General features: G+C 35.7%; 1 protein-coding gene across 1 annotated transcript in view; it reads left to right on the top strand.

The window, feature by feature from the left end:
• The first annotated feature begins 5,626 nt into the window (after window positions 1–5,626).
• The window catches only part of DCDC1 (doublecortin domain containing 1), a 451,976-nt gene continuing 431,579 nt past the window's right edge, over window positions 5,627–26,023 (top strand). The window contains 4 exon segments of the mRNA XM_030829012.1: window positions 5,627–5,790; window positions 21,029–21,298; window positions 22,545–22,701; window positions 23,155–23,317. Coding sequence (XP_030684872.1) covers window positions 5,627–5,790; window positions 21,029–21,298; window positions 22,545–22,701; window positions 23,155–23,317 — 754 coding nt within the window.

Below are 26,023 nucleotides of genomic sequence, written 5' to 3'. Positions count from 1 at the left end.
GGCAGGCCAACATTCAAGTTAAGGAAATACAGAGAATACCACAAAGATACTCTTCGAGAAGAGCAACCCCAAGACACGTAATTGTCAGATTCACCAAGGTTGAAATGAGGAAAAAATATTAAGGGCAGCCAGAGAGAAAGGTTGGGTTTCCCACAAAGGGAAGCCCATCAGACTAACAGCAGATCTCTTGGCAGAAACTCTACAAACCAGAAGAGAGTGGGGGCCAATATTCAACATTCTTAAATAAAAGAATTTTCAACCCAGAATTTCATATCCAGCCAAACTAAATTTCATAAATGAAGGAGGAATAAAATCCTTTACAGACAAGCAAATGCTGAGAGATTTTCTCACCAGGCCTGCCTTACAAGAGCTCCTGAAGGAAGCACTAAACATGGAAAGAAACAACCAGTACCAGCCACTGCAAAAACATGCCAAATTGTAAAGATCACTGATGCTAGGAAGAAACTGCATCAACTAATGGGCAAAATAACCAGCTAACATCATAATGACAGGATCAAATTCACACATAACAATATTAACTTTAAATGTAAAGGGGCTAAATGCCCCAATTACAAGACACAGACTGGGAGATTGGATAAAGAGTCAAGACGCATCAGTGTGCTGTATTCAGGAGACCCATCTCATGTGGAGAGACACACGTAGGCTCAAAATAAAGGGATGGAGGCAGATCTACCAAGCAAATGGAAAGCAAAAAAAGAGCAGGGGTTGCAATCCTCGTCTCTGATAAAACAGACTTTAAACCAACAAAGATCAAAAGAGACAAAAAAGGCCATTACACAATGGTAAAGGTATCAATTCAACAAGAAGACCTAACTAGCATAGATATATATGCACCCAATACAGGAGAACCCAGATTCATAAAGCAAGTCCTTAGAGACCTACAAAGAGACTTTGACTCTCACACAATAATAATGGGAGACTTTAACACCCCACTGTCAATATTAGACAGATCAATGAGACAGAAGGTTAAAAAAGATATCCAGGACTTGAACTCAGCTCTGCACCAAGCAGACCTAATAGACATTTACAGAGCTCTCCACCCCAAATCAACAGAATATACATTCTTCTCAGCACCACATTGGACTTATTCCAAAATTGACCACATAGTTGGAAGTTAAAAGCACTCCTCAACAAATGTAAAAGAACAGAAATCACAACAAACTGTCTCTCAGACCACAGTGCAATCAAATTAAAACTCAGGATTAAGAAACTCTCTCAAAACTGCACAACTACATGGAAACCGAACAACCTGTTCTTGAATGACTACTGGGTAAATAATGAAATGAAGGCAGAAATAAAGATCTTCTTTGAAACTAATGAGAACAAAGACACAATGTACCAAAATTTCTGGGACACATTTAAAGCAGTGTGTAGAGGGAAATTTATAGCACTAAATGCCCATAAGAGAAAGCAGGAAAGATCTAAAATTGACACCCTAACATCCCAGTTAAAAGAACTAGAGAAGCAAGAGCAAACAAATTCAAAAGCTAGCAGAAGGCAAGAAATAACTAGGATCAGAGTAGAACTGAAGGAGATAGAGACACAAAAATCCCTTCAAAAAATCAATGAATCCAGGAGCTGGTTTTTTGAAAAGATCAACAAAATTGATAGACTGCTAGTAGCAAGACTAAAAAAAAGAAAAGGGAGAAGAATCAAATAAATGCAATAAAAAAATGATAAAGGGGATATCACCACTAACCCACAGAAATACAAACTACCATCAGAGAATACTATAAACATCTCTATGCAAATAAACTAGAAAATCTAGAAGAAATGGATAAATTCCTGGATAAATACACCCTCCCAAGACTAAACCAGGAAGAAGTTGGATCTCTGAATAGACCAATAACAGGCTCTCAAATTGAGGCAATAATTAATAGCCCACCAACCAAAAAAAGTCCAGGACCAGACGGATTCACAGCCAAATTCTACCAGAGGTACAAGGAGGAGCTGGTACCATTCCTTCTGAAACTATTCCAATCAATAGAAAAAGAGAGAATCATCCCTAACTCATTTTATGAGGCCAGCATCATCCTGACACCAAAACCTGACAGAGACACAACAAAAAAAAGAGAATTTTAGACCAATATCCCTGATGAACATCAATACGAAAATCCTCAATAAAATACTGGCAAACCTAATCCAGCAGCACATCAAAAAGCTTATCCACCACGATCAAGTGGGCTTCATCCCTGGGATGCAAGGCTGGTTCAACATATGCAAATCAATAAACATAATCCATCACATAAACAGAACCAAAGACAAAAACCACATGATTATCTCAATAGATGGAGAAAAGGCCTCTGACAAAATTCAACAGCCCTTTGTGCTAAAAACTCTCAATAAACTAGGTATTGATGAAACGTATCTCAAAATAATAAGAGATATTCATGACAAACCCCCAGCCAGTATCATACTGAATGGGCAAAAACTGAAAGCATTCTCTTTGAAAACTGGCACAAGACAGGGATGCCCTCTCTCATCACTCCTATTTAACAAAGTGTTGGAAATTCTGGCCAGGGCAATCAGGCAAAAGAAAGAAATAAAGAGTATTCAATTAGGGAAAGAGGAAGTCAAATTGTCCCTGTTTGCAGATGACATGATTGTATATCTAGAAAACCCCATCGTCTCAGCCCAAAATCTCCTTAAGCTTCAGCAAAGTCTCAGGATACAAAATCACTATGCAAAAATCACAAGCATTTTTATACACCAATAACAGACAAACAAAGAGCCAAATCATGAGTGAACTCCCCTTCACAATTGCTACAAAGAGAATAAAATACCTAGGAATCCAACTTACATGGGATGTGAAGGACCTCTTAAAGGTGAACTACAAACCACCGCTCAACGAAATAAAAGAGGACAGAAACAAATTGAACAGTCCATGCTCATGGATAGGAAGAATCAATATCATGAAAATGACCATACTGCCCAAGGTAATTTATAGATTCAATGGCATCCCCATCAAGCTACCAATGACTTTCTTCACAGAATTGGAAAAACTACTTTAAAGTTCATATGGAACCCCAAAAGAGCCCACATTGCCAAGACAATCCTAAGCAAAAAGAACAAAGCTGGAGACATTACGCTACCTGACTTCAAACTATACTACAAGGCTACAGTAACCAAAACAGCATGGTACTGGTAACAAAACAGATATATAGACCAATGGAACAGAACAGAGGCCTCAGAAATAACACCATACATCTACAGCCCTCTGATCTTTGACAAACCTGACAAAAACAAGAAATGGGGAAAGAATTCCCTATTTAATAAATGGTGCTGGGAAAACTGGCTAGCCATATGTAGAAAGCTGAAACTGGATTCCTTCCTTACACCTTATACAAAAATTAATTCAAGATGGATTAAAAACTTAAATGTTAGACCTAAAACCATAAAAACCCTAGAAGAAAACCTAGGCTACATAGGCATGGGCAAGGACTTCATGACTAAAACACCAAAAGCAATGGCAACAAAAGTCAAAACTGACAAGTAGGATCTAATTAAAGAGCTTCTGCACAGCAAAAGAAACTACCATCAGAGTGAACAGGCAACCTACAGAATGGGAGAAAATTTTTGCAATCTATTCATCTGACAAAGGGCTAATACCCAGAATCTACAAAGAACTCAAGCAAATTTACAAGAAAAAAAAACTCCATCAAAAAGTGGGTGAAGGATATGAACAGACACTTCTCGAAAGAAGACATTTATGCAGCCAAAAGACACATGAACAAATGCTCATCATCACTGGTCATCAGAGAAATGCAAATCAAAACCACAATGAGATACCATCTCACACCAGTTAGAATGGCAATCATTAAAAAGTCAGGAAACAACAGATGTTGGAGAGGATGTGGAGAAATAGGAATGCTTTTACACTGCTGGTGGGAGTGTAAACTAGTTCAACCATTGGGGAAGACAGTGTGGCGATTCCTCAAGGATCTAGAACTAGAAATACCATTTGACCCAGCCATCCCATTATTGGGTATATACCCAAAGGATTATAAATCATGCTACTATAAAGACACATGTACACGTATGTTTATTGTGGCACTATTCACAATAGCAAAGACTTGGGACCAACCCAAATGTCCATCGATGATAGACTGGATTAAGAAAATGTGGCACATATACACCATGGAATACTATGCAGCCATAAAAAAGGATGAGTTCATGTCCTTTGTAGGGACATGGATGAAGCTGGAAACCATCATTCTGAGCAAACTATCACAAGGACAGAAAACCAAACACTGCATGTTCTCACTCGTAGGTGGGAATTGAACAATGAGAACACTTGGACACAGGGCGGAGAGCATCACACCCCAGAGCCTGTCGTGGGGTGGGGGGGCAGGGAGAGTGATAGCATTTGGAGAAATACCTAATGTAAATGACAAATTAATGGGTACAGCAAACCAACATGGCACATGTATACATATGTAACAATTCTGCACATTGTGCACATGTATCCTGGAACTTAAAGTATAGTAATAAAAAAAAAATAGAAAATTCCGACTCCAACTAACTTAAGCAAAGAAAGAAAATTGTTGGCTCATGTACGTAGGAAACTAAAGAGGTGGTTTTTTTAAATAGCTGGTCTCAGGGATTCAGATGTCATCATCAGGAATCTCACTTTCTGTCTCTCTCCATCTCTTAGGTCTGCTTTCATCTCTTTTGGCTTCATCTCAATGGGGGAGGTTTGCATTTTTCTTAAAGCTAGCAATCCAGGAGAATAGAGCCCTGCTTGCTTTCTTCATCAGGACTCTGATTTACCAATCTCTGTATGTGGGAGAATAGGACATTTTGATTGGCTAGCCTAGTAGACATTCATTTCCATGCCTTGAAGGCAAGGCCGCATAATCGACAGACCCATCAGAATTAGGAGGAAGGTAAGTTCCAAAAAAGAGGGATGAAGGACAGACAAAAAAAAAAAAAAAAAAAAAGCCTTGTGGTGTGCTTTTTCAGTAACGTATTTCACATACGATTTTGCTTACATAAGCAGTTTTACAGCAAATAGCAAAAATTAAAATGCTTTGCAACAAACCAGCATTTTTTTAAATTCTTTTTTCTTTTTTTGAGACGGAGTCTCTCTCTGCCGCCCAGGCTGGAGTGCAGTGGCGCGATCTCAGCTCACTGCAAGCTCCGCCTCCCGGGTTCGTGCCATTCTCCTGCCTCAGCCTCCCAAGTAGCTGGGACTACAGGCGCCCGCCACCACACCCGGCTAATTTATTTATTTATTTATTTTGTATTTTTAGTAGAGACGGGGTTTCACTGTGTTAGCCAGGATGGTCTCGATCTCCTGACTTCGTGATCCGCCCACCTTGGCCTCCCAAAGTGCTGGGATTACAGGTGAGAGCCACTGAACGCGGCCCATTTTTTTCATTCTTAAACAGTATTATACCACTTGTAAACTTAGATTCATATTTTTTTTTCTTTCTTTAAGCTCTCATATGTTAATTACTAAGGGAATTTCACATTTAATAATTGCTATATGGTCTAGAATAACATGATGACAATTAAGTTGTGATTAATGCCTAGCCTCTATTTGTAATCTAGTAGGATTTTACATTTAAAATTGAATAACATTCTTTATCATTTTTAGCTGAAAATGGCAAAAATAGGAGCCGAAGATCACAGAGAAGCACTATCTCAGTCTTCCTTATCCCTCTTGACTAAAACAATGGAAGTATTACAGCAAAGTAGCCCTGAAGGGACTTTGGATGGGAATACTGTAAACCCGATTTACAAATATATTTTGAATGATTTACCAAGGTAAGAACGTTATTTCAGCAGTTTAAACTAAATACTGAAGGGCATAAAAGTGTTTATAGAAAGTAGTTTAAATGTTCAGTCAGTCTTGGCCGGGCCAGGTGTCTCATGCCTGTAATCCCAGCACTTTGGGAGGCCGAGGCAGGTGGATCACTTGAGGTTAGGAGTTCCAGACCAGCCTGGCCAACATGGTGAAACCCCATCTCTACTAAAAATACAAAAAAGTTAACCGGACATGGTCATGGGCACCTGTAATCTCAGCTACTCGGAAGGCTAAGGCAGGAGAATCGCTTGATCCTAGGAGGTGGAGGTTGCAGTGAGCTGAGATCATGCCACTTGACTCTAGCCTGGGCGACAGAGTGAGACTCTGTCTAAAAGAAAAAGTTTGAGTACAGGTGATATAAATACGTAACTTTAAGATGTGTTGAATTATGGAGGTTGTTACTTAGAGTAGAGCCCTTCCTTTTTTCTACTTTATGGGAAGAAAAAATGTAGATGATGCAATAAATGTAAATTATCTCTGGGATCTGACTTGAACAGGTATCATAATGATAATAATGATAATGGCAGGTAGTACTTGTTAGGTGCCAGTCAGCATGCTTAGCACTTAACCTGCATTATATCAGTTTTGTTCTCAAAACAATACTAGAGGCCGGGTGCAGTTGCTCACACCTGTAATCCCAGCACTTTGGAAGGCTGAGGTGGCCAGATCACCTGAGGTCGGGAGTTCGAAACCAGCCTGACCAACATGGTGAAACCCCATCTCTACTAAAAATACAAAAAATTAGCAGGGCTTGGTGCCGTATGCCTGTAATCCCAGCTACTCGGGAGGCTGAGGCAGGAGAATCGCTTAAACCCAGAAGCTGGAGGTTGTGGTGAGCCAAGATCACACCATTGCACTCCAGCCTGGGCAACAAGAGTGAAACTCTGTCTAAAAAACAAAACAAAACAAAACAAAACAAAACACTAGGAGGAATATAAGACAGATGGTAGTCTCAATACCTTTGTTTTACCTATGAGGAAACAAAGGCAGAGAGAGGTTTATTAACTTGACTAAGCTCACACAACTAGTAAGTAGTAGTAAAGAAGGTATGGTATGAACTCAAATGGGTCTAACACTACAGCATTTATCAGAACTATAAAGCAGAGGAGATGGGGTATTCTTCGTGTGCTTTTTCTCTGTTAGAAAGTGAAAGAACTAAAAGATATTTGTCATACATCGATAAACTATTGGCTGGCTAAGTGTGATGCCCTAGTCTTTATTTTAAATAGAAAACTGAGACTATAAGAAAATCAATATATTATTCATAAATTAAAGATTATGTTAATCTTCTTATGGAAATGCTAGATCGTATTTATTTCCTAGATCAGTTTGAGTGCTTATTTTTGTGTGTGTGTCACTAGGTTAAGATGAAAGTGAAACCTTGACTTTCAGCTAATTTGTTTTGCGTTATTCCTCTCAGCTATAAGTGCATATCAGCAGTATGTGAGATCCTTTATACAGTGCAGCTTTTAAAAAAATGAATACCCTGTGTGTTATATTGTAGGGACATAAGTCACTCATGACTTATTATAAAGAATTTCTAAATAGGATTAAATGTTCCTTTATACAAATGCCAATTCTAATATAATGTGTACTTGCACATATTTTTATTGCCTTTAATATTTATTTCCAATTTTCTACTTCAAAATGGTAATACATTCACTTTTTATTCTAACTATTTTTGTGCATTTTTAGCTACTTTTTTTTTATGGTAAAGCTAAATGTATTTTCACTTATTCAGTCTGTTCTTGCTTTTTTCCTATTCACTTTCTTTGATTGTTAGTCAGTTTAACACTGGCTTTATTTGTCCTTTTCATTATATGTCAGTCTTTCTTCTCATGTGACACTTTCCTACTGCTGATTTTTATAGTTTTTGTTTCAATGTGCTTCTTTTGTTTCTTTGTTTGAATCCTAACTTCTTTTCTGTCACTATTGCCTGTTACCATCAACTTTAATTATGATAAACCAAGAAAATGAAGTAACCCTCTTCTTGGCAATTAAATGGAAAGCTGTAGACAATGCTTTGAGGTCTTTTACCTTCATGAAAAAGAAAATGATGAGTTTCAACCTGAAAGGGGTCAAGTTCATAAAGGCTAATGGTAATTTAAGAGCCATTGGTATTAATATGATTATCAGAGAGAGGCAATTTTCTCTATGAGTAAAGACATTTCCCCCCTGATTGAGGTTAAAACTTCTTTTGTCTCATTCTTGTTTTCCTTGCCACCTTTCTTCTACCATCTTTGTGGTCTTTTTATGAGAAGTAATTATTAAAATATAGTCAATTTATTTTCCCTACTTGTATCACAGAGATTGTGCTTTTCTTCATTAATTAATACACTGTACTTTTTACAAAATATGCCTACATATATATGTATATATATTAAGTCCATTCAAAGTGGCCATACAGTGACCACTTTATTTTCTTGTTACTATCTGATGCTATCAGTTTACTTTTCATTATATTTACATTATCCACTCTCCTTGCCTCTATTCTTTCTTTCCGTGTGTTTCCTCTGCTGTCACTCCATGCTGCATTTGCTTATAACACAGTGAAAACCTCTGTGCCAGGACATGCCCCCTCACAAGAAAACTAACACCAACATTATAAATGTTTTCAGCTTATTATACCAAAGGTTTCATCCTCTTATTTTATGACTCACCATTTGGAGGTCATGTGACTAAAAAAAATGTAGCCTCATTTCTGTGGCTACTTCCAGAAAAGTAGCACAATAGTAAACTTTTCCTGCTCAGCTGTAGTTTGATGCATTCCCAGGTGACCCAGAATTGGGTAATAGCCTTGGAGACATGGATGACAGAATCAGTTATTTATTAGTAACAGGTATCCAGGCATAGTTTCACCATATTCGTATCCAGCACTCCAAATGCTGGAGTGGAAGATCTCCAAATTACAATTGCATTTTTACATTAGGAGAATGTTGTAAACAATTAATATATTTTTCCATCTCAATGTAAAATATGTTGTTTTAATGATTTTCAGCCAATTATCATCTAAGGAATGTGGTTTAATGATTTTTATAATGGGAAGTTAGAGTATTTTTTATCCTGCTGGCAGCTTAGTACATTACCAACTCTTACAATTCCCCGAGGAGGAAAATTACTTTTAGTAAATTAAATGAGAACTGAAATCAGTTTTTAAAAAGTAAATACTAACCATTTTTTTGTTGTACATTATCTAGGTTACTTTTTCACAAGCAAATCTTGCTTTTAGGGATACTAACAGACACCTAATCTATTCAATCACTATTTAATGTCATTTATCTTGGGTACTTTTTACTTGGAATGAATCTTAGATCCTTTTTGAAATATAAACATTTTTGAAATATAAACATTGCCTTTTCTATGGACAGTTTAAGTTTAGCAACTGCATCATTCCAAAAATGAACTGTCGATTCCCACCATGGAATGAGTGACAGAAGGGAGTGAGAAGAAAACAGCAATAGTGAATGAAGCATGGTAGCATGGTAACACCTTCACTGTTTTAGACTCTTGCTACCCAAGAAATTATATTTTCTCCAGTTCATAATTTTTTTCCAGATTTTTTCCTTCAAGCCTTTACAAATATTTCTGCAGATCTACATATAAATATAATATTTTCTTTATAAAATGTTAAAAGACTAGATCATTGTTTCTTTTTGAAAATTTAAATTTCTTCTGGAAAAATTGTATATAATATTTATAACTCCCCCAGTTTTAAATTTCACATATGCCGTATTTTTATTCCTGTATACTTTTACACAAGTAAAAAACCTTTTTTTTTTCCTTTGGGTGGAATGATTTATGCCCCTGATGCTATGCTCAGATGTGTCTTTATGAATCTTGGAAATTGTTCTTCTTCTTTAGAAGTTTTTCTTGCAAAAGTAAACAAGTTTAACTTAACAAACACTTATTGACTATATTCTATGTAGTATATATGTAGTTTGAATGTAACATTTTGGTTATTATTCAATCATTGAGTTGCAAGTAAAAACTTGTTATGTGTTATAAAATATCCTGAAATTGCTCTGCAGTTGGAAAAACCCTTGTAAACATTTTTAGGCCAAATTAGAATTACATTTTCTTCTGGAATTGGAAGTAAAACTTGTGGGGAATTTTTTACTTTTATTACTCATTTTCTGTGATGTTTAAATTGTATTTTGTCACAGAATCTAGCAATTGGAGAAAGTTATTTGTATCTTTGGAAGTTTAAGCAAGTTGGAGAAAGGGCAGGATGAAGTTTAATAAAATCTTTGTGCTTTGTGTACTTAAGAGATTTTATAAAAGCTTACATTCACCAAACATAAGTGGGGTTATTTCTTTTATTGAGTGCATTCCAGTATTTTAAACTGATGATTCATTATTGAACATACTTATGGTCATTTCCCTTTGTGTTTATATTTTATTTGTATATATTTCAATTCAAAAGCTTAATTACCATTAAAATGGTACTATAATAAAGATAAGTTTTACAAATGATAATATTAAAAAAAACTCTTCAGGAAGGTTTAAATGCCATAAGAATATAAAGCAAGAAATATATGCTTGTCAAATATACACTATAAATAAATAATTTAGATGAAAATGGTTGACTACATTTAACAAAGAGACTACCAAATAATGAAGGGCTAAAGAGTGGTTGTTAGATTTGATGTACTTCATTTCATATTGTAAGTAATTGCTATCCATAAAAATTCTGTGGCTTCTGTATAAGAAAAAGAGACATTTTGACAGGCAACACTAGTATGAAGCGACAGCAAGTACAAATCCTTGGCAACTGTCATTTCATTATCCTGCTGTTGAATTCACATCCAAATTGTGTGATAACTTAGATGTGCATGTTTATTTTTGAGCCACGGTCTGTCAAAGTAGCCACATTTCCTGCTTAAGAATAGAATTATTAGCCACATGCAAATTTATGCCATAGAAATCTAAACATAGCAAGGATGTTTTGTGTTTCATAAAGAGGGAAAATAAAAACTCCATGTCATTTTATGCTTATGCTGAAATTTCTGGTGAAACGTTCCTGATTAAATAAAAGTAGAATTTTTAGAAAATAGCAGATAGTTTATATTTTACCTTATTTTGAAATTAATTAACATTAGTAAAGGTGTTTAATAAAACTAAAAATAAAGCAAAAGTAATTCGGATTGTCAGTTACATTACACTACATGTCCATTACATTTAATGCAGTAGTGGAAAGCTGATTATATGTTAGGCCACTATCAGTGGAAAGTAACAAAATTCAACTGAAAGTGACTTTAAAAATGAGGAACACTTATTATTTCACATAAGAAGAATTCAGAGAGAGAGCAATTTTAGGGTTAAATTCAGTAGTTCAGCAGTGTTATCAAAAAGTCTGGCTCATTGTGTCTTTGCCTCTGCCATCCTCAGAATATTGGCTAGATCCTTTGGCTTGACCCCTCCTGCTTGCAAGATGGCTCATCACATGTTCACTCAACAATGTCCGAGTAAAGAAGATGGATGTTTGATCACTTGTATCTCTTTTTCATTAGGGCAAATAACCTTTCTCTAAAAGATTTTTTATGTCTCATTGGCCAAAATTAGATCACAAGCAGATTACTTAACCTGCCAGGGTCAAGGGAAATGAAATTACCATCATTGGCTTTAGACCATTGAAGATTTACTCACTGGAGCTGATCATAGGATACTTTCCATGGGCATATAAGGAAGATGAATTCTTAAAAATAACCGAGACTTTATCTAAGAAGAAATGGGGGAAATGACTTAGATAGATAATCAACATTACCTGGCATAACTCTTGGCTTCAGCTTTCTTTTATTTTACTTCTTAAATTGTGTTTGTTTCTTTTCAGTGGCATTTGGATACATTTTTGCATGCTGTCATAATTATCAAAGAATAATTCCTGCATATCAACCACTGGTTGAGTTCCTGTGGAAATGTAGCAGATGTAAAACAAGGATCTTACTCTTACAGAGTGGGATCTGAAATCATCTTAAATCACATGACTGATAACAAAGCAAACATGGCAATATGCAAAACAGGACATCAATTTATACAAAGGGCCTGGGAAAATGATTTGGAATAAGGATTAACTATGATCTGGCAGGATTAACTTTTCTTATGTGTCCTGTCGTCCTGAACAGTTTTGGTGAGGCCTTTTCCATGACCCTAACCCCTGGAATTTTTCCCTTCAGTAACCAGGGCTTTTTCTTCAGAGCTAATCGTGATCAGTAATTGTAAATTTATATGTGTAACTATTTAATAGTTCTCTCTTTCACCTGACAATTAATGTTATTATGAAAGAGGTTCTAGAAAATGTAAGTTCTGAGTTGAGATTAACATTTATTAAATATTTATTTTTTGAAGGGAGTACAGTAATAGGTATAGATTAGCTGAGTGAACACGATTGGTAAAAAGGTATGCAGATGGCCAGGCGCGGTGGCTCATGACTGTAATCCCAGCAATTTGGGAGGCCGAGGCGGGCGGATCATAAGATCAGGAGATCGAGACCATCCTGGCTAACATGGTGAAACCCCGTCTCTACTAAAATTACAAAAAATTAGCTGGGCATTGCAGCACGCACCTGTAGTCTCAGCTACTTGGGAGGCTGAGGCAGGAGGATGGAGTGAACCCGGGAGGCGGAGCTTACAGTGAGCCAAGACTGCACCACTGTACTCCAGCCTGGGCAACAGAGCAAGACTCTGTCTCAAAAAAAAAAAAAAAAAAAAAAAGGTATGCAGATAGAAACTATGGAAGGCAATGTGGTGTAGTTATAGCTGATGGGTATTACAGGGGAGTAATGAGCAGCACCACTTGGTAGAAATTGTTGAATGTGAGACCAAGAAGTATGATTTTACTAGGAGTTTTCTTCAAATTGCTATAAAAGTCGCTAAGATTTACTTAATGCCATTAAGGAGAGGAAATGAGGAGAAAAATTGTTCTTGTCAAATCTGTAGTCATCTCCTTAATTCTTATGGTCTACTTACCTGTTTTTCTCTGTACTCCTTCCTAAGAATATTTTCTTATATTTTTAGACCTTAAAGATTACTTAGGTGTTGCTTTTTTTTTTTTATACTTTAGGTTTTAGGGTACATGTGCACAATGTGCAGGTTTGTTATATATGTATCCATGTGCCATGTTGTTTTGCTGCACCCATTAACTCGTCATTTAGCATTAGGTATATCTCCTAATGCTGTCCCTCCCCACTCCCCCCACCCCACAACAGTCCCCGGAGTGTGATGTTCCCCTTCCTGTGTCCATGAGTTCTCATTGTTCAATTCCCACCTATGAGTGAGAACATGCGGTGTTTGGTTTTTTGTCCTTGTGATAGTTTACTGAGAATGATGTTTTCCAGTTTCATCCATGTCCCTACAAAGGACATGAACTCATGACTTTTTATGGCTGCATAGTATTCCATGGTGTATACACATTTTCTTAATCCAGTCTATTGTTGTTGGACATTTGGGTTGGTTCCAACTCTTTGCTATTGTGAATAGTGCCGCAGTAAACATACGTGTGCATGTGTCTTTATAACAGCATGATTTATAGTCCTTTGGGTATATACCCAGTAATGGGATGGCTGGTCAAATGGTATTTCTAGTTCTAGATCCCTGAGGAATCATGACACTGACTTCCACAATGGTTGAACTAGTTTACAGTCCCACCAACAGTGTAAAAGTATTCCTATTTCTCCACATCCTCTCCAGCACCTGTTGTTTGCTGACTTTTTAATGATGGCCATTCTAACTGGTGTGAGATGGTATCTCATTGTGGTTTTGATTTGCATTTCTCTGATGGCCAGTGATGTTGAACATTTTTTCATGTGTTTTTTGGCTGCATAAATGTCTTCTTTTGAGAAGTGTCTCTTCATGTCCTTCACAATTGCTTCAAAGATAATAAAATACCTAGGAATCCAACTTACAAGGGATGTGAAGGACCTCTTCAAAGAGAACTACAAACCACTGCTCAATGAAATAAAAGAGGATACAAACAAATGGAAGAACATTCCATGCTCATGGGTTGGAAGAATCAATATCGTGAAAATGGCCATACTGCCCAGGGTAATTTATAGATTCAATGCCATCCCCATCAAGCTACCAATGACTTTCTTCACAGAATTCGAAAAAACTACTTTAAAGTTCATATGGAACCAAAAAAGAGCCCGGATCGCCAAGTCAATCCTAACCCAAAAGAACAAAGCTGGAGGCATCACGCTACCTGACTTCAAACTATACTACAAGGCTACAGTAACCAAAACAGCATGGTACTGATACCACAACAGAGACATAGATCAATGGAACAGAACAGAGCCCTCAGAAATAATGCCACATATCTACAACTATCTGATCTTTGACAAACCTGACAAAAACAAGAAATGGGGAAAGGATTCCCTATTTAATAAATGATGCTGGGAAAACTGGCTAGCCATATGTAGAAAGCTGAAACTGGATCCCTTCCTTACACCTTATACAAAAATTAATTCAAGATGGATTAAAGACTTAAATGTTAGACCTAAAACCATTAAAACCCTACAAGAAAACCTAGGCAATACCATTCAGGACATAGGCGTGGGCAAGGACTTCATGTCTAAAACACCAAAAGCAATGGCAACAAAAGCCAAAATTGACAAATGGGATCTAATTAAACTAAAGAGCTTCTGCACAGCAAAAGAAACTACCATCAGAGTGAACAGGCAACCTACAGAATGGGAGAAAATTTTTGCAAGCTACTCATCTGACAAAGGGCTAATATCCAGAATCTACAATGAACTCAAACAAATTTACAAGAAAAAAACGAAGAACCCCATCAAAAAGTGGGCGAAGGACATGAATAGTTGTTGCTTTGTGAAGCAAAAATTGTAAACTAGATTTAATGAAAATCTCAGAGAGTAAGCATAATTAAATGCTACCCTGAAATATCGAGAGGGTTGTAAATTCCACAATGTGTAAGATCTTTAGGACCTGTAAATATAATGAGCTATCACCATCATGATTAAGTTTCATTATATGGCAAAAGAAAAGATTTTTGCAGATGTCATTAAGTGACATAATCAATTATCTTTAAGTTAATTAAAAGGGAGATTATTCTGGGTGTGCCTGACCTAATCAGATGAACTCTTAAATGATAGCAATCATAGACGGACAACTTAGAAAGCTAAGCTATTCCTGGCCTCAAAAAAGATGATAGTCAACGTAAGTTCTATAGCAGTCAAGAACTGAATTCTGGCACCAACCTGAATGAGCTTGGAAGAGGACCCTGAGCATCAGATGAGACTGCAGCCCCAGCTGACACCTTGATTTCAGCTCTGTGAGATCCTGAACAGAGGATCCAGCTAAGCTTTGCCCAGACTCTGTACCTACCGAAATAGTGTGCTAATAAATAGATGTTATTTTAAGCCACTAATTTTGTGGTAGTTTGTTGTGCTTCAATAGATGTACAACTAATAATGGATGGAGAAGTAAGTGGCAGGTAGGTAGGTTAGATATATAAATAGATTTTTAAAGGAAGTGTACTTGTGAAGTAATATGATTAATGTTCTTGTATTAATCCATTTTAGTGGAATTTAAACTTCAGGCTTAAAAAGAATGCTTCTATATCATGGCAAAAGATTAAATAATACAATGATAAACTGAAATATTTGGCAGAAATTAAGGGCTAGCATTTTATATGATAGGAAATAACCAATGAGATATAGTAATTCTGGCTATCAAATCTTCCAGGGCAGGTATGGATGCACAGGGAGGAAGCACATTCCTTCATATGAAGTTGGCATAGAAATCATACCGAAAAAGGAACTACTTTGTCTGTTTATATGTGAGTTATTTACAGATGTAATGAAAAATTTGCAGTAGGGACATACACACTTCCAGGACAAGATGATCAATCTGACGGAAATATTAAAAAGAAAATCTGTGTTATAAAATTAGCCCAGGTTCCAGAATGTTATAGAAAATCTCAACAGTAGGTGAGGAGAAGGTGAGGGTTTTGTTTTGTTTTGTTTTTTGTTTTTGTTTTTGTCTTTGGACAAAAGACCATTTTCTAGAACAATTGGTTTAGGAATTCACATGCAAAGGAACTATACCTTTTCATGGAGACTACATATGGGCCAATAAATAAAAATAACCACAGCACTAAATTAAATTTAGTATCAGTTGGGAAAGACAAAATTCAGCAAAACTATCATACAACTTACTGAATTTTAGAAAAGACAGCTGTATAGATCTTAATGCAGATCTTAAAAATGTAGATGTTAAAATAAATTATAATGTAAAATGTATATAATTAGTAGTTCTCAAGAAGCACAGGAAGGACAGGATGCAAAACCTCAAGCTCGAGCAAGGAATATTTTGGAGCTGAGCTCCCTGCATGAAGCTAGGACCCCTGAAAGACAGATGCACCTATTTATGAAAATGGGAACAAAGATATTGTTCATCAGCCCTAGGAAGCAACAATAAACAGATATAATGTGTTTTAAGGTTTGTGCATTGTCTGGAAAGTAATGAGTAAGTAATCATGTTAAACTTTAATAGGACAAGGAATTCATATTGCAATGGCTAGTATAACCAGTAAAAATAAAGTTAAACAAATGTATAATGTATAATATATAACCTAATAGAAGGGGAAATGAAATAATGGAAATTGTTTTTTAATCTAAACAAAGACAACAAAGAAGTAAAAAGGAGCATAGAACAGATACGTAAAACAGAAAACAAATAGCAAATGTATTAGGGTTCTCCAGAGAAACAGAACCAGTAGGTTTTAATATTTTATTTTATTTTTAAATTTATACTTTAAAAATAAGTATTTTATCTGACTTTAAATTTTTTTGTAATTTTTTTAGAGATGAGGTCTCGCTATGTTGCCCAGGCTGATCTTGAACTCCCTATTTCAGCAATCCTCCCACCTCAGCCTCCCAAAGTGCTGGGATTACAGGCATAAGACACCATGTCCAGCCTATATACTGCATATTTTGTTTATATATTATGTATGTATATAGGATAAGGTAGTGGCTCACCCGATTATGGAGGCTGTAAAGTCTCATGATTAGCCATCTACAAGCTGGAGACCCAGGAAATCCAGTGGTGTGGTTCAAAGGCCTGAGAGACAGAGGGCCACTGGTGTAGTTTCCAATCTGAGTCTGAAGGCCTGAGAACCAAGAGTGACCAGAACAGGGAAGATTAATGTCCCAGCTGAAGCAGTAAGGCAGAGGAAGCCAGATTCCAACCTTCTTTGCCTTTTTGGTCTAATCAGTCCCTCAACAGATTGAATGATGCCCACCTGCCCTGGGGAGGGCCATCTGCTTTACTTGGTCCACCAGTTCAAATGCTAATCTCTTCTGGAAACATCCTCACAGACACACCCAGAAATAATGTTTCCTCAGATATCTGGACATCCTGCTGCCTAGTCAAGTTGATACATAAAATTAACCATCACAGCAAGATTGTAGACGTAAGTTCAAATACCATAAGCCCTTGGTTTACTCATCTGGAAAAGGGGAATAATAATATAGGGCTGTTGTGAGGATTAAATGATAAATATATATAAAATGCTTAGAACAGTGTCTGACATAAATGCTATGTAGGCATTAGCTATTAGTATTGTTACTATCATTGTCAATATGGAGGGCATGATATATGATTTATACCTTGCTTAGCCTGGATGAGAGTCCCTATAATTGGGCAAGTAAGGGCCAAAAGCTGATGGAACTGTTGAAAGAAGACTCCTTGGGGCCCTACCCACAAGTTGAGCTGCTTCAGAGTTTCGGTGACTTAATAGGACAGGGTTGGAGAGGTGTCTCTTTTCATCATCCCTATACTAGACTCTTCTGGCCCCAAGCACTAGAGTCTTTGGGAACACTCTGAGGTAATACCTTGGCATGGACCTCATTGTTCTTGTGACTGGTCGTGGCAGCAGAGAGGCAGTGAGAGAAGAGAGTGGAAACAGCTGTGACTCTTACCAACATATTTTTATAGGGACATAGGAGATACTTTCAGAAATTTATAATGTACCACTTCAAGGACTCTCAGAAATAAATGGGGAGGATTTTGAGGGAGTAATAAATTCCTGTATTATGATGATCAGGTTATCATGCTGGCAGTTGTTTGTGTTAAATTCTTCACCCTCGAGATTGGCATCTTTAGGATTGTCAAGGAGCACAATCCTTCCTTTTGATCCACATCTCTTTGGGCCAACATTGACATAGACTGTTGGGCCAGATGGTCCAGAGACTGGGCCTGCAATCGTGGTACTGTGTTCTTATATTCCTCTGTGATTAGAAGTGAATGACTAATATTAAAATAATCAAAAGAATCAGAGCAGTGTTTCAGCAGTTACATTTAAACACTTCTGGCAGAAATTTAAATTGTATGATGTATTTTAGTGAATACTTTTAAAATCAATCAATATATAGTGTCTCTGCTCATCTTAGTGTACCAGACAGGCCATGCAAGTCCCCAGCCAATTATATTTTCCCTGTTTGGAAGGCACTGAGAGCCCATATTAACCTACCTCCTGTGTACCTCCATTGTGCATCCTGCTGTCCTATCTCTAGCTGGGCCATTGATAGGTACTTTCCCATATGCAGGCTTGCCAGTAGCATGAGGTTGCCTCACATAAGAGTTCTACCCAACAGGGGTGTCCTATCCTGGGTAGTGATGGAATTAAACTCTTTGAGGAATTTGAATGTAAGTCGTATAGACAGAGACTGAAGAAAGTAATTTAGCATAGAAATGAGGAGACACATAGAGGAAGTTAGCAGAAGCCATGAGGAAAGAGGGGAAGGATAGAGGTAAATCAGGCAATAATGATGTATGAAGAAGAGGCAGGTAGACACAGAAGGAGATAGGAGGTGCTGAGTCAAAAAGCATGGAGTCTACTAGAATTAACTCACTAGTGTATCCTTGACAGCCACAAATGGCCTTCCAATTTTTGTGCCCTGCAGGAGTGGTTTTATTTACTTTCATAACTTTCTATGTATCTTGATAATAAGCCTTGTCGCTGGAAGCCTAAGTGTGCCTCTCTGTTTCTGGAAAGCTGAAGGAACTTAACACCTTTCATTCCAGCACCAATTTAGCAAACTGACTATGTGGGTTTAATTCCCATGTGGGACAAGTTGCAAGTGCTGTTACCAGAAGATGGGGAAGATGTGTGTGACAAACAAAAATGATAGACAGCCCATGCATAACTAGGTAGAAGAGGGCTATATCAATATAGTTGATAAAATATTATATTCCAGTAAAATCCATACAGAGCATAGAGCAACATGAATAATGGTTATAAAACAGTATTTAGTCAGAAGGCAATAGAATTGAGGATATAACATGATTAAAACTTTAGAATATGAAAAAATAAAAACCTTTTGCCTTGTGGTGGTAGAATAATGGATTATCATATTAAAATCATTAGTACATTTATAGGAATATTTCACAATAAAAAAATACATTCGTTAAAAAAGACACCTTATTCTACTTTTAAGTAGGGAATTCCACTTTTTAAAAAAATATGGAAATCTGCTCTTCACATAACTATTTATTGGAAACTTGGAACTGTTTATGAAATCTGTGATTCTTTCCCCTGGCTGTTTACTGGTCTTCCCCCAGGTTGAAGAGCTTGGTGACCGTGTGAAGCTCCATTGCTATTGCTGCAGAAACACTGCCAATTTGAAATGACTGCTGCCACATGCCATCACTCACCACCGTTATCAAAATCTGAGTGGCTTAGGTGGTCTGCAGGGAGGTCCCACCTTTGCCAGAGCTAGTCCAAATACCCTTTCGAGGTGCTGTTTGCCACACTTTTGAACCTGGTTATATCTTCAATGTGTAGGGAAGGCTGCTTCTCTCCCCAGTACTGTACTCAGTCCAGGGCAGACTTGGATAGAAACATGTGATAACAACAACAGCAGAATACAGCTGCTTGGATTCCAGAGGTGTAGTTCCCCTGGGTCCACTGTGTGAGCTCACACACACACACACACACACAAACATCTATTTTCCCTCTGACGTGTGACTACCATTCATTTTTTCAGAGGAAATAATTGACCATTTTACTCGTTTGTGAGCATAAAGAGGGCAGGCTGGAAGAAATAATTGTGATTATAATGACATTTGTGGATGTGAAAGATTTGGAGGAGGGGCAGTCCCTGCTGAGCTTTCAACACTGAACATATGTTAAGTTATAATTGGGGGTGTGTTTAGGGGGGTTATATTATGCAATAACTATTGAGGAATGAGCAAATTGGAAAGAAGCAGCTTTGGTTTGTGCAAAGATAGTTCCAATTACGGTAATACATGGAACCTGACTATCCTCTATGCGTGATCACCACACAGATCAATATTTGCAAATATGTTGAAACTTATTTTATTTTATCATACCAGTATATTCTATACCTATTCATCTGCCCAACTTGGTGTCTACATAGATTAATATATTCTTCCAGGTCATGTGGTCCCCTGTTCACACATCATAGTTCATCCAAATACTACTCTTCCAGCCTAAATCCCAGTAGGGTGACCAACTGACCCAGTTTATCTGAGACTGAGGGAGTTCCTGGAATGTGTGACCCTCAGTGCCAAAACCAGGATAGTCCTGAACAAACCGAGATGAGTTAGTTAGGCTAATCTCAGGTCTGCTGTGAAGCCTTTACCCACTTTATTCCCACCCATTCTAAAATGGCCTTCAGTGAATTCTTTTCATCTTTAAGGTTAATACACACTCAGTTTCAGTTTATTTAACATATATTTTCTATTGGGGGATTGTTTGCAAGTTTCTTGAGGGTAGGACCAACATATTTTTAACAGCAGAGTGCTAAGTAAGTATTAGAAAATAAAGTGGATTTAAGAATTTAAAAATTGTACTTACATTGTTTTAAACATTATGCAAGCTTCCTTTTGGTTGAATTAAGTAAAGCAATGAAGCTTAATGGTTATGAATGTGGATTTTATTTCAGGACAGGCTTGGGTTCAAATTCCCACCCTGTCAGTTATTGATTATGTGACAGTGAGCAAGTTAATTAAGCTAACTGAGCCTCAATTTCTTAAATCTGTAAAATGGGAATAAAAATAATAACCACTTCCCAGGAATATTGTAGGCATTAAACAAAATAATGGTTAAGTGTGTAGTATTTTGGGTAGCACATAGCACACAACTCATTATTATGTGGTATTTGTTAATAAATGATTACAAATCAATTAATTGTATTCTTCCATGCATTGTTTCTTCCAGAGAGTTTATGTCATCCCAGGCAAAAGCAGTTATTAAAACTACTGATGATTATTTGCAGTCTCAGTTTGGCCTCAACAGACTTGTGCATTCAGCAGCAGTATCAGAAGGGTCAGGACTTCAAGATTGCTCCACACATCAAACAGCATCAGATCACAGCCATGATGAAATATCAGACCTAGATAGCTACAAATCAAACAGTAAAAACAATTCTTGTTTTATATCAGCATCCAAGAGAAACAGACCTGTCAGTGCTCCAGTGGGTCAACTGAGGTAATCAAAGCTGTTCTCTGTTCTTTTTAACCTATTTTTGAGCTTCTTTCCTTTGAGCAGAATTTATAATGTTTCAGTTGACTATCTCAGACATTAAAATGTAGCACATCTCTAGGGTTTTGTTTTTGTTTTTGTTTTTTTCTTTGAAAGCACCAGAGTAGAATGTTGTTAATTACACTGTGGGAAATATGAGATACACTTCAACCTGGGTAATCAGAAACTCTGAAAAGAATATTTGAAGCAGAATCAGGCTAGGATCATGAAATATCTTTGCTCACACGAACTTATTTAAAAATAAAAACACTTTCTTTTGATATTTAACCAATAGTTTGAAACAGAATTGAATTGAATGAAATTATTATAAAACCATTTTGTAAATATGTTTTCACATCAAGATTGTTATCATAAACTATTAACACAAGAGTTCATAGACAGAAGAAAATATTAGTAAAAACAAAAATCAAACCAAGAAACTAATACCCCACTATTTTCAAATGTTTGAATATGTGGATATGTTGTGTTTTTAATTTGTGTGACATTTTTATTTTAAAATATTTACTCTTCTTCTGTGGCATTACAAATTAACTTGGTTAGTTAGAGAATCATGAAGAAAATTTGACATGTTAGTCAGTTTACCACATACTTTTGCTGAGAAAAATCATAAAGATCAAAATTAGTTTTGCCCGAAGACAAAACTTAGAAATCTTCACTTTTACCACTTCCAAACAGTTTGAAATGAGAGCAATACAATTAACCTTGGAATCAAAATTTTAAAATCAAATATTTTTGAATTTTAAATCATTTTTTAAAAAATTAAAGAACTTTGATAAACATGGAAACTTGGATAGAATCTTAGCCATTTGCTGTTTCATGATATTAAGACCATATTACTATTTTTTTGCTATCAGAACATATCTCATATATATAATTTTTAGTTGTATATAATATATTTTTTTAAAAGGACTGTTGTGTTTTATAAGTAAAGTGATAAAAAATCATTTATTCTGACATATATGTTTTATATGAGCGGTTTTGGCATACACTGTGTTTTAAATTTTTTTGAATATTTAAATAGAGTTACTCTGTAACAACAATCTTATCCTATAAAAAGTTTTGTTAGGTATACTTATATACATAGGAACAATCTTTGGTGCTTATATCTGTTTAAAAAAATCCAGGATAATATTTATTTAAAAGTTTTTACTAATTAACATGCATCAATTTTTCTGTTTTTCTTTTTCTTCAGGGTTGCAGAGTTCTCTTCTTTAAAATTTCAGTCAGCCCGGAATTGGCAGAACTTGTCTCAAAGACACAAACTTCAACCAAGAGTGATTAAAGTAACAGCTTACAAAAATGGATATTCGACAGTCTTTGCCAGAGTTACTGTACCAACCATCACCTTGGTAACTAGTGTTCCAAAGTTTTCTGTGCTTTATTTTTTTTTCCCTTACTCTCTTTATAATATAAAAAATGAGAAAATTATTGTTAATATTTTCTTTTTAAGAATCTGAATCTACAGATTGCTTATATATATGTAGATTTCATAGGAATTTCACTCCTTTCCTTTTTTAAAAATATTCAATATATAAATAGTGTATTTAAACAGATGCAATGGCATTATACCTTGTAGAGTTATTAAAATGACAGATCATTTAGATATTAAAATTAGTCAATAATTAGATATGCTTCATGCTGTGACTTACCTTTTATTTCTATATTTTCAACTGCTAGAAAATAACTATTGGCAAGTGACTCAATTGGGTTTCTATTTTGATCATTAAAACCTTTTGTTTTGAGGGAAATATATTACTTTCTTTATTGTAAATCACTTTGACTTACCTCTTGCTTTCTTCTAGCTGCTGGGAGAGTGCACCGAAAAGCTGAATCTGAACATGGCCGCAAGACGAGTGTTCTTGGCAGACGGCAAGGAAGCCCTCGAACCTGAAGATGTACCCCATGAAGCCGATGTTTATGTTTCAACGGGAGAGCCCTTTTTAAATCCATTCAAAAAAATTAAAGGTAAAAAAGATTTTAAAAATACCCTTACCCCACACGTACTGAATTGCTTAAGGGGTGCAATTAAAAAATGATTTTCATCCTGTCTTTTTTGCATGGTTTAACAAAACTAATGTTTACGCATTTACAGCTCAGTAAGAGGATAATGTGCTTAATGAAAGAAAAATCCACTGACAGCCACGTTTATTGCCCTTCATTAGCATTGGTGCTTAATTTAATATAGATCTGAATAGACATTAGGGAGCCTGCAGGAGGTTAAATGGTGAAAATATAATAAATTAAATCAGAGATTATTGAATTTACTGTTTAGTTTCTGTGACACTCAACAGACATAATTCATTAGACATTCTCTCAGAAAATAGTTCAAAGTTTCAAGTATCATTTATTCATTTACACTCTTGGTCTTTTTTCAGATAGTATCAACATAATTATGAAAATGTGGCCAGTAATGAACATACATTTCTTACATACATATAATTCTCCTAATAACATATTTCATAAGAAATGTTTCAGCTTGATTATTTTTTAACCTTAAAATGTATAATATAATCCTACACATATTTTCAATTAAGGTTTTCCAAAAAGTTCATTTCTTCCAACATTTCAGAAATGTGGAGATTTTCTAAAATTTAAAAAAATAACATTTTTCTTTCTTCAGTGGAAAAGAATACATTTTAAGAGAGAAATAAAAGCACTACTATCTAAGAATATTCTTCCAAGCATGTTGTACCCAGAGTTTGGTATCAAGTGCTATGTATGATAATCGGATTTAAATAACATGAGGAATAAGGACTTTGCCATAAAAATTCAGTGTGTCTAACTGCTGTACTTTCCTATGCTTTTTATACTTTATTAGAAGTAATTTTTTTCTGCAACTTCTATAAAGCTAGTGAATCAAAGGCAAGTCTAGGCAGTAATTGCATAAGTAGAAGAAAAGTAATTCTGGAGTTCATTACAGATGAGGTGACGAAAATCTCCTTTCTGTTAATGTTATTGTATAAAGTTGTACTAGGATTTGTCTCTTATATAATACTTGATCTTCAGGAAATAAGCAATTTCTTGAATTCGACAGAAAATTTAAGAAAATTTCGTTCTTGTAAAGAAACTTGTTGCTATAATGCTCATTGAAAATTACCTATGTGATAGTGTAGACTCATATATTTTTCACATTTTGCTTTAAGTTTAAAATATGGCTGGCTGCCTTAATTCTATATTCATTGAATCATTTGCTTATATAAAAACATGAGTCTTAGTGGGCAAATACTTTTCTGTGACTTTAAAAAATTCAGATATATTTGTAATGATTGCTTCATTAAGATCCTTGATTATTGTTATTAATAAGAAATGCTTGCCTTTCATATGAATAATGGTATTGTAGAAGAGACATATAAAAATTATTTATAGCTAAGCTAAGAAGAAAATCTCCTGGACATGTATGCCTAAAATAATAATGTCACACACATGACTGAGCTTGGTGGATGATTTTTAAATGTACTAACTAATTTCCTCCTACTTTTTGTTTTCTCTTTTATCCTTTTCAAAAGCCAAGTCCAGAACAAAAAACTTCTCTGCTTTGTCTGCATATCTTTGGCTGTGTTTCACTGTGACATGCACTGCTGTTCTTTTAGCACCAAAATGTTGGCACACATTCCTGAAAATTTCACACCATCTCTTGCTGGATCAGCAAGCTTAACCCACCAAAATCTGGTGTTGTGCAATGGTTTTTGACTGATAATCAATCTTTATGCTGCTCGACAGTTGTTGCTGGGACACGGAGTAGAGCAGGTGGCAGATGTGCCTTGTCTTTTGAGAAAAGAAATTGTAGGTGAGCTTGGACACAGACTAGCATATCACATGTCCATTAAAAAGAGTTAGGATAAGTATAATGGGGAAAAGCCATTCATCTAAGTTAAGCTTATAGATAAGCTTAAACAATGATATTTGGTTTCTTTCAGAATGTTAAGAATATAAATGTAAACATATATACATTTATATATGAAAGATAATATCTAACTTTATATGTATTTTAAATATATATGTAAATATATCACTTATATGTAATGTATCACTCACATATTCACATACACTTTTTCAAACCACCAAAATCAGCTTGAAGATTACCTTTCTGTCATCTGTTTTATAGATAAATCGAGCCACAAGTGTACCATTAAAATAAAAACATGTGTGAATAACTTTGAAAGTGGTAGGTAAACTTAAAGAGACATGATCAGAAGTTGGACAATTGAACATGCTAAAGGTAAATAGGGGAAAACAGTTGGCAGAATTGAGTGTTAATGATGTATCTTTCTAAATGAGCGTAAATATTTTATATACAATTGATAACTGGTAATTATTTTAATTTACAGACTTTTATTCATTCAACAAACATTTATTGAGAGTCTATATATGCTAGATACTAGGTCAGGTCAGAGAAAGATAAAAGCTGTGGCTCCTAGTCTGATTTATTTTTTATCATTATTCTTTCGTCTCTAATTTAAGTTCAATTTAATGCAATTAAATCAAAATTTAAATGAACACATTTTTATTGAGTACCTACTATGTGTGCCCCAGCATAGGGATAGAAGTCCTGGCCTTTAAGGAACTTAAACTGAGTAGATAAGTTATAAATCCTTCAAACTGAGAATACTATTTTACAACATAAATCAAATGGTTCTTATTTTATTTCTGGCATTGGAAGGCCAAACAAGT

This window comes from Nomascus leucogenys, chromosome 15 (assembly GCF_006542625.1).
Source record: "Nomascus leucogenys isolate Asia chromosome 15, Asia_NLE_v1, whole genome shotgun sequence".
In the NCBI taxonomy this organism is placed as follows: Eukaryota; Metazoa; Chordata; class Mammalia; order Primates; family Hylobatidae; genus Nomascus; species Nomascus leucogenys.
This window is presented reverse-complemented; position numbering and strand designations above follow the sequence as displayed.